Below are 13,084 nucleotides of genomic sequence, written 5' to 3' on the forward strand. Positions count from 1 at the left end.
AGTGCTGATCTAAGCTTTCAGTGTACTGCCCTGGAACTACTTTGGGATGATTCCTGTGCATGCAGTTAGGCATAGGAGTCTGAAGACATCTGAGGAAAAGCTTAGAAATGCACCTTTTCAACTTGATACACTCCAGAAATAGTATTTTCTCTTTACAAACATGAATCCCAGGCAAGAGCACTGAAAAAGGCAGAAGAGAAGAAGGGAGGTAGCAAACACTGAACTAGAACCAGGGAAATCAACCCAAACCAACCTGCACTTTGGCAGGTGCAAAACTAATACAAGACCGTTAAGAGTTCTTTGCAGTCTCTTACCAGAGCAAAGCAGGTTCTGCTCTCTGGAGAAATATTGATCTAAGACTGATGTCATTTTCATCAATTTCAAATCCAAAACTCTGGGTCATAACTACAAGAAACTCTTAAGGACAAATTCAAGAAGTTCTACTTCAAAAAATGATGCTATTACTTGCAGAAAAGGGGACTTGACTGGTATGAACAAGGTAGAGGTAAAGGCAGTAATGTGCATCCTTGGGATTGGGGATAAAAATGGAGGATGAATTGTTGTTACGAAGTGGACAATCCCCAAATCACTCTAGTAATTTCTCTGCACTTGTTCTGGGATTTTCATTTAACACACTATTTATTCATCTAATGGGCATGCCAACTGCTTTTCCAAGTGACAGGAAACAACCGATTACTGTAATCTCTGACTGGCTGAATACGGAAAATACATCAATGAGAGAGAAGGAAAAATAAAGATGGAAGGAAGAAATATTGCAAGTAAGACAGAATTTCATTTTTCTCCCCCCTAAACCCTACCCAGACTGAATCAGCTTTCATTTTAGGGTGCAGCCCATGGACACAATTTACCATGAACTTTTTGGTGGTAATATAATTTACTGGTTTAGAGGTAGTTTAAAAATTGATTTATGATGAGTAGATAAAATCAACAGCTACACTCACAGAAAATGCAGCTCCTTGTAACAGATACTGTAAGTGTATTAAGTAGAGCTCATGCCAGTAAGGGGCATGAGGTTTTTGATATGACAGTCATACAGGCCTCTTAACAGACCAAATAACAGGTTTGGTACTATGGACTAAGGTATTCAGCCAAACAAGAGAGACTATCCCAAGAAAAGCAATTACTGCTGGTACAATCTGCATCTGCTCTAAGAGAGTCTCTAAGCTCACTTCTCTGTGCAGCACTTACACCAGTCCACCTGTTCAGCCCAGACTGAGAGCAGATAGCACAGATTAACAGCTCAAATATGCATTTAAGGTTCACATTTTAATCTAACAAAAAGCCTAAGAGAAAGGGCTCATGTGGTAGAAACTTTCCACCCACTCGGAGAACAACAAAAAAGACAGAACTATGTACTCAATCCACAGAGTCTCACAGCAGAACCTGAAGCTGCCAAATGCAGGCTATGACAGATGGCCATGGGAGCAAACTTGGAAAGCAAAGGCTTTCAAGGAAGATGTTTGTGGCTTTAAAGCTAACTAGTAATTGGCATGACTGTCAGTGTTAGGAGTCTGTCCCTTGAGCAAGTTGGAGCTGCTGTGTTTACATGTGCACCCACACACATATGTGTGACTGTGCATGTGTGGCGGGCACGCTGCTTCCCTGCAGGGAGGTATTAATAGCCTTGGGTCAGCTCAGTGCTGTGCTTCTCTGCCAGAATAGCTATGCTGGGCAAGAGCTCAAAGAGCTAAATGCACTGATTGCCGTAGCCAGTAGAAAGGTCTCGTGTAGAAACAATTATATGAGCAAAATTTTATTTTTACTGACTCTTTTTACTCTGTGGCGTATTTTATAGACCAGCACAAAGTGTACCTTAGCTGTCATCAGCACATCCAGAGCTATCAACACTTTGCTGCAAAGGATGCCTTGAATCTCCATGAGAAATGGACTCGAGGTGTAAGCTCAGGAGGGTGGCAGCGGGTTTCTCTTGATGAAGGCATCTTAATTTTTAAACAGCAACAGAGGGATGATTCAGTGAGTAAATGGTAGGGCACTGCTCTCCCAAGTGATGAACTGGAACACCAAGAAAACACCTTGCCTGCCACTACTGCAAACCAGCTCATCCTTCATTTGGCAACTATTATTGACAAAAGCTGAAATCATGTCACAGCAATAGAATTCAGTTCTCATCCAGAGTAAGATGAGTAAGTTCCTCCTTCCTCTGTTTGACAAGCCTCACTCTCATCTGCTCATTACATGAGCAAGCCCACCTTTCCTGTCTTCCCGAGTGGATTGGTCTCGCTCAAGAGGCCATTGCACTAAACCTCTCTGCTCTTTTCTTTACCAGTCCAAAAAATAATCAATTCCCTTTTTCTGATCCACTTGCCATTTCACTAAAACAAAATTTTACTGAGGGAAGTTTGTCTATCAAACCAGATAACTGAAAACTTAGTTTTCTGTCTGTTTTCCCGATGTTCTCAAGTCAATTTTCAAGGTGCTGAGTCTCTCATTTGGAAAGGCACTGATCACACTTCTTACGTGGAGAACACAGCAGGCACCTGCTCATAGGGAGACTAACACTAGCTAATGTAAACCTACCTTTCAGTAATAGTAAAAAAATTCTCAAGAATGTGAGAGAAATCTCTGAAAATTACATATAACCAAGGTGGATGGCAAATCTTTGATTCCAGGCACCTTTTGCGATATAACCTTTAAGCTCCATTCAATAGATCCAGCCCACGGCTGCATCATAGACATTTATTTCTACCACTGGATTCTTTAGGGATTGACTTTTGATGGCACAGCTCACTGGCTGATAGTAATCTCTTCTCAAGTTCCTTAGTCTTTTTTTTTAAAAAAAGGCAGAGCTGCCACACAGGCAGCACTGCTTGACTCATCACATTGAGGCTCTGTGTGGAGCAGATTTAATTCCTTTGTATAGAATACTTGATATATTTATCCTGGCACTTGACTTTTTCCTCATGAGACACTAGCAGAGCTGTGGCAGCTTTAAAAACCTAAGCTAATTCCATATATAGAGAGGGAAAATGGCTGAGCTGGCAGGATTTACTCCACTGAGGACACACATCATCTGCTCCCATCCCTCCTGAAGGTTCATAACAGCCTGAGTGGACCTTGCAGCTTATTCTAAACATTCTCTCTTCCTTCAGGTAAAAAGGTAGCTGGAAAGAGAAAGAGAGCAATGGGGACTTTAATGATAATTTGTTTATTGAGATCTGTCACTATAATATAAGATATGCTCCTGAAGTTGTTCATTTCGTGGGTAAAGTCTTTGGCAGGAATTTTATTTCCAAGTGTGTGCCTATGGCTCTCTGAGCCAGGAATGGGAACTCTGGTACAGTTAGCAAACACAGAGGGGTGGGGAGACAGGAACCAACAATGACCATATTAATGTCTCTCAGAATGTGACTGTCATTTAAAATTTTATGTAACCAATCCTTCTGCAATACTTACAAAGAGGGTTGCTCCTGAAAATTTACAAAGCAGAAACTGGAAAATATCCAGAAGAATACATGCCATGTTTAGTTGTGTTTCTATTATTATTGCTATCATAACATAATTTCTAAAGCTGAAAAGATGTAACTGCACAACCAATACAAAACTGTATCTTAGAAGGCATATAAATGATAAATTACAACAACACAAATGACCTTTTCTTAACAAAATATCCTATGAGATCTTAAGCTTTACTAATGAGTAAGATCCCAAAGGAAAAGATAGGTTAGAAGTCATCAATGTGTCAGAAATTAAATACTAAAGGAAGTTTCTGGCATAGTGAGTTCTGGCTGATACAGCTTTTTAGCCTCTCTAGGACCCAGTTTTTCCCAGCAACAGTATGAAACAAGCATCTCTGGAGTCACCTGAACACACAATGAAAGTTCAGTCTGGTACTCCTAACATGAAGTCCAGAGCTATTCGCAAAGTTTCTCTTCATAGTAAGGGTTGTTCTCATCCACTACTAACAGAAGCAGAACTTAAACCTTCCCAGGCTGATTGTAACTTCCACATTTTTAGTATTTCACATAAAAATTTCAGCCTTTTTAAAACTTTTTTCTTACTTCCCATATCTAGAAAGAAACTAATATAAAAACATTCATCACATACTTTGTTTTTCATATGCATTGTTTAAATTAGTTATTCAAGTTTTGTAAGGATGTGGTCTCTCATGGTTGGTATGGGTTTGTCCTGTGATTAATTATAACATGTTGACAAACTGTGCTTTTGCTATTGTTGAAATGGCACATGCCTTATCTTACAGACAGCACATCACAAAGCCTGTATTTCTGCATGTTATGTTAGCTTTTCTCTATATTTCAAGTGCTGTCATTTTTAAATGCATTTTATTCTGTTAAAAAAATAATAAAAAGGACTACAGAAATACGTATAAGGTCTGTAGCCTTCTCGTATTTGTATTCATATCTGGGATTTTTCACTTGTGGAAATCTTTAATTTCAGCCAAATTCTACTACAGAACTTCTAGCAAGGAAAGAAGTTAAAAAAAGAACCCAGTCTGAGGTGGTCAATCACACATATATGTGGCTGTGTGTGCTACAACTGGTGAGCAATTAATGCTTGCATACAGGTCTGTTCAGGTTACGGGAGAAAATGGCAGGTGATGATATGGTCCAAATTTAATTCTTCAATATCAATATGGCATTGATAAGTTTTTCAGTTATGAAAGGATTTTTAAAAAATCTTAACTGCCCCAATGCATGTTCCTTTTATCTAGTGCTCATCACTACCCTGCGAGACTCTTCAATGTTCATGACACAAAGGCTCTTTGCTCCCTCAGAATTCATTTTAGATGAAGCCATTAGATCTCACAGTTGCAGTTTAATGTAGGGATTTTAGGTCATCTCAGAAGTTACCCTTTTCCAAGAAAGGTTTTAATCTTTGTTCAGTACTTGAATACACTTCTTATAATTATGTTTCAAGTGTTATTGCAGCTATATTTCAGATTTTACGTATGAAGGAAAATGCTATATTATTTTAATACTGACGGTAGAATAAAAATCTATTCAATATTCACCTTTCAGGAAGTACAATCAAATATCCACGAACACTATCAGACTTGCCTAGCATAAAGTTTCAAACTGCTAATGGATTTTAAATTGATGTCATAATGCAGCAATTTAAATACATGATGTTCATTAATTTTGCCAGAACCCTTTGTAGAGTAGGAGTGGTACAAAAGGAGGAAGGTTATATTTTCTCTTCCTGCTTCTTTTTATCTGTTTGCCCATTTTTGATATACAAAAAGAATCATTAGATCAGCTTCAGGTGTGGGGTGAACTTTACTCAAATGACAATAGGTTTCAATTAGGTAATTGAACAACAAACAACAAACAAACAAAAAAAAAGAACACAAAAAAAACAGAAATAGGATAAAAGTAACTAGCACATGATAGGCATGACATTTCCTAAAGATGGATTTCATGGGGCCTATCACCAAAAATCCACGGACACTATGTGGAAGAAATAAGGGACAGAGAGGTCATCTTGCTCATACACCTCCCTTTCACTGAAAGGTCAAAATTCCTGTATTGAAAGAAGGAGCAACATTGCAAAACAGGCACAATCTCCCACGAATCTCAAGGAGTGCCCTCAGATGTGGACACTGAAAAAAGGGAAAAGAGATCATGGAGGGGTACTATGGGATCTTCTATTGAGGAAAGTAAGGGCAGGCCCTGGATGCAAATTTTCTAGGTGAAGAATCATCTGTTTCAGAAATATCTCAAAAAACGAAACTAAAACACGTCTAGACATAATGGCCCAGTATAGTACAACACTTCACATCTATTTATATTTTAAATATAGTATGTTTACTATACATAAAGTCAGTTTTTCCAAAGCTGTTGCTATAGTTACAAATCAAGGAAACCATAGCAACGATCCTGTATTATGTACAGACTTAATTATGTCTCTCTTTGCATTTTATATTAAATACTCCCATACAATCTAGTTAATCTTACATTTTTTCAGACTTTTTAATAATAAAAATTCCCCAATATTATCCTGTCAAATCAAACACAAAACACCCTTAAAATATGTCTTTATAGCATTATTCTCATCATACCTAATAATAGCCACACTACTTTTTTTCAGGTGAGATAAACGCAAATGTTCATATCTCCGTATTGCCCAATCTTCTTTAATACAAATGGTTGATCACTTTAGCTTTAACCATCAATTAACTGATTTTCCATCATCTCATAAGGTTTTTCAAGTCTCATCCCACTCAGACTTACCCCAAAAGAAACCAACTCCTAACTTCAACTTTTTTTTCCATATGGATTAAACTTTTGGGGTTTTCTTCATTTGGTTTCGTTTTCCTTTTTCTTCATAAATTAAGTATGCAATAGAGGGACAGGAAAGGCAGAGTAGTAGTTCATCTAGATTTTAATGCTTCCCTGCACTATCTACAATTAGGGTTAGTGGTAAATCAGCCTATTTACTCTGGTTGTTGACCTTGTACTATTGAAGTACAATCAGATGTTCGGATTACAGAGCCCTGGCATGCTGCATGCAGCCAGATCTGAGAGTGCAGCCTGAGAGGAACAGGTAAAGGAGAAGAGAGAACAAATGTGAAGAAAAGAAGGTTGTTGGAAGAGGCTGAGGAACAGGAGGAAGTGCTATCACACAGCAGGAAGGTGACAGAATTCAAAGGATACTCCAGGAGAATATGAACACCTTCAACAGGTGTAAAAGGATTTTCTCGTTAAAAGAGAAAAGAAAAAGCCCAAATTTATGTCTTTAAAAGCCTTCTCTCCTATCTTGCTTTACATCGTTTTATTTTCTGATAATTCATTATGGCATCATTTCCTCACCATTTGGTCTTTGCCAATTGATAAGATGGCATTTGTCCCATTTTGGAAAAAACTTGGCCACATTTATTTGGTCCTTCAGCTGCACTCACAGAGAAGACCTTCTTCTCATCTTACATACTATATATAGCAGCAAAAAAACTTCTAAAAAAATCATTTTAATTCTATGAAATGAGCAGAAATTCAATGTATTCGGCACAATAAAGAAATAAGAGATGTTTTTTTAATCTCTATGAAGAATTGAGAATTGCTGTCCAACTTAATACAAATAATATGCCAATGCGTATTTTACAAAGCAATCTGTGTTTTAAAAATCATAGCCCGAGAGAGGAGTGAGTGCGAGTTAGGAACACGAGCTGTGTACATAGGCAGCACAACAAAACTTCCCTTGCACAGGGAATAATTAAGTCAGAAGTCATAAGCAAACCATATTCAGTTTCTTCATTATCATTTTAATTAGCAAATATTAATATAATCTGCAAATACAAGAGGGGAAACAATGAAAATTACCGAGTCTAAGGAGTCCTTCATGACCTAAGCTAAATTGAGACAAATGTCTTACTAATCGATACTGGTCACCAACTTTCAGGACATTCATTTCCATTTATTATTAGAACTTCCAAGCGTGTTATCAAATTTAAGAATGAATTAAGGCTCTCACAGCTACTTCTAACCCCTGATGAAGGCAATAGTGGATAAAAATGGATTAGCATGCTCCTCTCCTCTCCAGTTATCAGTTCAGATGGATAGTGATCAAGTGATCATGGCAGCTCTACCTCATTCAGATTCCATGGCTGCCACTGTGGCAGCAACCCAGGCATATGCAGAACACACTGCCCTCTCATTTCTAGATGGATGAAGATGCTGGATGAAGTCCTTTTGAAATCAACAGCACTTCTCATTTTCACTGGAACTACAATTCACACCAAGACAGTCCTTTCAGGTGCTTGTCCTTTTCCTTCTTTGTAAATTATGTACTTTGGCCTCCAATATACTCAGTGCTGCATCTTACATGGACAACAATTAAAAGCTACAAAAGTGTAATAGAAGCTGCCTTCTAAAATCTGTACCTCTCTCTCATTCCAATTTTCATATTTAACCCACCAAAGGTAGAATAGTGATTAATTTGTCCAATACACTTACATGACTAAATATCATGAAGTGGTGAAGTATTTTCATTCTCTATAAAAGTTGTTATGTGAATGAATTTCATTCATTAATAACTGCAATTTTATAAAGAAAAATAAACAGAAGTAGAAGTCTGATAGTATTTCCAGTGACTGATCATGACTTTCTCATGACATCATAACTTGTAGAAAGAAGTCACTCTTTTGTGTTACTTATTTTGCAAGTTTCCACCTGTTATAAACATTACACAGGGAGAGAAAGAGTCTGAGCAAAATGCACCACCACCTCCAAACCCCAACAATGGCACTGGATATTTTGACAACTATGACAGTTTAAAGGAGGAGTCCCTATAAAACCTAATTTCATCACACAAGTATTTTTAAGTGCCATTTAAGTGGCAGCACACTTCTAAAACAGCCACTCTGCTCAGAAACACTGCTTGTTTCAGTTTTCACACTGGGCAGGTTGGTAGAAAAGTTTTACATGAGAGCAGAGAAAAAGAAGTCCACTGGTCCATTTTGCTGTGTTCCTGATACCAGGTCTTACCTCTTGTGTTTTTACATTTATATAGCCATAATGAGTTCTCAGAGGATGCCTTTGGCCATTAGAAAATGGGATCCACTTGACACTGGTTTGACCAAAGCAGTTTAGGATCAAAGGGAAAGTTACTTCATTTGTGAGACGAACGATGATCAGGCAGAGGAATGCTGCAATGAAACTTGCAGCAACAATGGACTTTCTCTGTAATGAAAAGAAGAAAGAAATAAATTATTAAAATTAAGAGTCAGTTTTAATTAAAAAATACATATCTTCTACTCTAGGATGAAGGAAAAACACTTGAGAAAGCTTTATGTGAAATTATTCCTTTGGTAGTCACCTTGCTGCAGGAGCACAAGGAGACAGGTGACTGGATTGTCTCATTTCAACAAATTTGCACTTCAGAGATTTTGAGATTTTCTCTTAGAATTGGTGGGATATGAGTCAGTTATGCTCACCAAAAAAAAAAAAAAGCTTTTATTTTTAAGTTTCCAAATCCATCTATCAACTTCAAATTTTATTTGCATTTGGAATGAAGATTTTTTTGTAAACATCCACACCAAAGCCTCCATTCAAAATCATCGCTGCTTTAGACACAACAAATACACAGTGAGAAAATGCCATCTGCAGCAATACCACACAAAGTTTATAAGGAAGACTACAATCACTATAGATTGCACTTACTGTGCATTGACTTTAAATCATTCTATGCAACAGAGCTCATGTTCTAACATTAAATATTTTAGAATAAATGATTGGTGAAGTCAGCAGCACATTCTGCCTTATTCCAGGTTCATGAATTTACAAAGTAAGGCATTATCTCGGACAAGATGACCTCCATTGTTAATAATGTAAGAGACCTGAAGCCTGTATCTAATTACCCTTGCCTTCCACCTCTAACCTATGTGGCTGGTTGGACAGGTGAATGTAACCACAGAAACACCACAGCTTTTTCCCTGGGTAACTCCCCAGTCTGCAGGGAAAACACTTATAACAAATAGGGAATTCTCCTAAATTTTAGCTATTTTTTTAAATGCTTCAGTCAATTACTTCTAGACAAATTACTTAAGGACAAAACATGTTAGCTGGCATGTGTAAAGATTCTAGATACAAGAGTCTATCAAAAAGATTATTTTTACATTTTTCCCTGAGGGAATGAAACAATTTTCATTTACAGGTGTTTCTACTGTACTTTAATTACATTGCAGGTTCACCTAATTTGCCACAGTATAATTACCCCAATGAATGTAATTCTATCCCTCTAAATAGTAAAATATACAGATAATAGAGGGGGAAATAATTATTCGCCTAAGGGTCTACATACGAATATAACACTTAATGCTGGAAGACACCATCTGAACACCCCAATTCCTATCTACAAATACCACCAACTAACCAGCACAGTACACATTTAAGACCACTTTTTCGCATGTCAGCAGTAAGATCACATGCACTGCAATGCTGATGGAGGGGTGAAGGGCAAGCTCTGGTTGCAGCCACATAAGATTGATCTGTTATTTTCCTGGAAGTTCATTTGATAGTCTGCAGAAACTAAAATTCAAAATGTTGTGTGGAGGAAACAGAGATATTTACATGGAGAACATACTGGGAAAGATCAAGTTTTACTGAACATGAGCACACAAGACCTCTGCCCATAGCAGGTCTGTAGGCACTGCTGTCATGCTTTGTTTCAAGTTTCTGGGAACTGACAACAGTGGGAATCACAAAGAGCACACAGTGAATTTGAAGGGATGTCCCTGTATTTCCCCAAATGAGTTAACAAAATAGTCCATTACAGGGGTCAATTGCATGGCTCTATGTTTTGATGTATTGGGAGGCTACAATTTATAAGATAAAAGCAATGAGAGATTGGGATGGAAAACAGGTAAACGAGGTCACTGTGAGGAGAAAGGGAAGAGCAAGATGAAGCATTGTGGCAAGGTGATTCAGTGAGGATTCTCAGTCAGCTAATGGCTGTGCAATGTAAAATTAAACCCAGCAAATCTTCAGAGGGCAGCGCAGCAGCCACAACCCAATTGCAGCTCCCAGAATTCATGGGAGCCACTGCACTTTTCATCATCTGCATTATAACAGATTTACATTAAATTGCAATAAACTGGCTGGGGAGCACTTCTGTGTCACTTCTCTTTGTACCAGATGGAGTCAGAAACATTTAGCTATATATCAGAGCCTTGTAAGTGCTAAGAGCAGCCAAGATGTGCAGTGCAAGTGATAATCATAAAGAAATGAGAAGGAGCACATATTAGTCATATTATTTATTGCAAATCAGAATTAAAATATTGCAAATATTTAAAGCAGGATCTAGAGTCTCATTACACTACATGAGCATGTTTCAATCAAAACATCCACAGCAGGAAGCAGGATGATGCTACAACCTGATTTCCACATATACTATCTTCCTGGTTTATTGAATACCACCTATTACATCCTTTATTTCATGCAGATCTGTTTTGAAGTTCAAAACATTGCAATCAGCTTTATGTGCCTCTCACACAGTGCTTTCTAAATAGCCTTTGCCCTGAGAAGCATTCAATTGTGTGGCTAGATTTCTTAGCCTTCGTTAAGATGTCACCTGATTTTTACATTTCTTATCATCTTTAAATACACGGTACTACCAGATGAAAGAAAAAACATTCCTGTTTTTGGTTTTTATGTAAGAAAATATTATTTGAAACAGAAAATAGTGAAGATTTTTCTCTGTGTGTTGCTTAGCCATAAAGAATCTGCAGTAACAAGAACATTCTAATGAGAAAAAGGAATTTTTACAACAGAAAGGAATCTGTTAAAATTGTTTTGAAAAAGAAATCTTGCCATATGCAAACACAGTGATTACTTATCAACTTGAAAAAAAGGAAGTTTGTGTTAAGTATTGAGTTCCCCTGTAATTTTTGTTGAAGGCATGAGATCCAACAATATGCATTCTCAGTGGAAAAGATTACTGCAAATTGGCATTTCAGTGGCTCTATAAATTTCTCTGTAAAAATATTGAAAAACACCAAAGCACATACTTTTCCTAATTTTAGCCTTTCTAAGCATCAAGTAAGGCAGTCTACTCAGTGGCCAAGACTATTCTAAAGTGCATTTCTAAAAGTGATTTGTTTCCCTTAAAGTCTTCTCTCCTTTACTTATTAAACAAAAACCCATAACAAAACAATCAAACAAAACTCCCAAAACAAAAGCCAAAGCCAAATAAACAAACCCCACACCAATCAAAACCAAAACCAGATGCTAGCTGTCTTTAAGTATGTTTTGTAAAATCTTTTTTTCTGCAGATAAGTGGATTTTGTTACCAGCCCTCTGATAAAACTTAAAATTTAGCATTTGAGATTCCATGAATTTTACAGGACATTAGGATATGACAGAAAAGTATGAAGCTACATACAGGGATGAATACCAAACTGCAATTTGTCTCAAATTTGTCTGCATCAACTTTTTGAATACTTAGGCATCCTACCATTTGGGAGAGCTAAATCAACACTCATTAGCAAGTACACACAGAAACAAATCTTATTCCTTCTTAATTTTCAGTTCTCCTGGATGCATACAGTTTCTTTCTTAACAAAAGAAATATTTCTCTAACGGGGAAATATTCTCCGTATAAAGCTCAATCAATCTTTATGCTTTTCCAGCTAATTTAATGCAGATATTTTGATACTGACAATATTTACATAAAAATATATATATTGAGTTATAAACATCTCTTAAACATATTCAGTGAGGAGTACACAATAAGACATAAGTTAAAGAATTTCTTAGCTGGATGATGACTTGCCTGGTATATTAGCTTTTGTAACATTTTATTTCATTTGCTATAGTACATGACAAGCCTAGATGGCATTCTTATGAATACAGGATCCTATACCAGCAGAGTGAAGGAGTTCATTTTTTGTTAATTAGACTAAGTCTAAATACTAGCTCATTAATGGTTTAAAAAAACAGGCATCAGAAGTGGACACATGTGATCAGAGTACATGTACTGCAACACCACACACTGGAACTAAACTTTCTTTTAACTCTATTTACTCAATCCCCACAATAACATCATCCCAGATTTGGTTTCAGTTACTTCTCAGACATCAGGAGCATTCTGTCTAGTATGTATATTGAAATCAGTAAGTAGTAGGTATGATTCACACTTATAAGGCTTCTATGTATATCTATGTCATTAAAACAAGAATTGAAATAAAAACAGGAGTGTCATAGTACTATGCTGGTTAGGATTTAATTAAAAACTTCATGGAAATAAAACAGTAACAATACTTTTATAGGTACAAATATATATACATGGTCCCTAACACTATCTATAACCTTCATATCATTTAATTTTTGCTATTTACCAGTGTCAGGGTGATTCATTAGCTTCAGTTTGGCAGGAACCTGACAGTCTGAACAGGTTTTAGTCATTTTTCTTTCATAATCTGTTAAGAAGTGTGAGATCATTTTTTATAGTTCAGTATTGCCTGATAGAATAATAAGATACAGACATTTTTTTGTGTTGTATACAGTTGTCTAGGAGGGAGGGAGTGAGGAAGGAAACATTTTCAGAAAACGGTAATTTCTTAAGTTGTCCATTTTAGTGAAATCTGTACTAA

The 13,084-nt window shown here is 36.8% G+C and overlaps 1 protein-coding gene across 1 annotated transcript in view; it reads right to left on the bottom strand.

Moving 5' to 3' along the window:
- ST6GALNAC3 (ST6 N-acetylgalactosaminide alpha-2,6-sialyltransferase 3) overlaps positions 1 to 13,084 on the bottom strand; it is a 213,510-nt gene that overhangs the window by 109,905 nt on the left and 90,521 nt on the right. Inside the window, exon 2 of the mRNA XM_071565572.1 lies at positions 8,481 to 8,675. Coding sequence (XP_071421673.1) covers positions 8,481 to 8,675 — 195 coding nt within the window. The remainder of the gene's footprint in view (positions 1 to 8,480; positions 8,676 to 13,084) is intronic.

Source organism: Pithys albifrons, chromosome 10 (genome assembly GCF_047495875.1).
Source record: "Pithys albifrons albifrons isolate INPA30051 chromosome 10, PitAlb_v1, whole genome shotgun sequence".
NCBI lineage: Eukaryota > Metazoa > Chordata > Aves > Passeriformes > Thamnophilidae > Pithys > Pithys albifrons.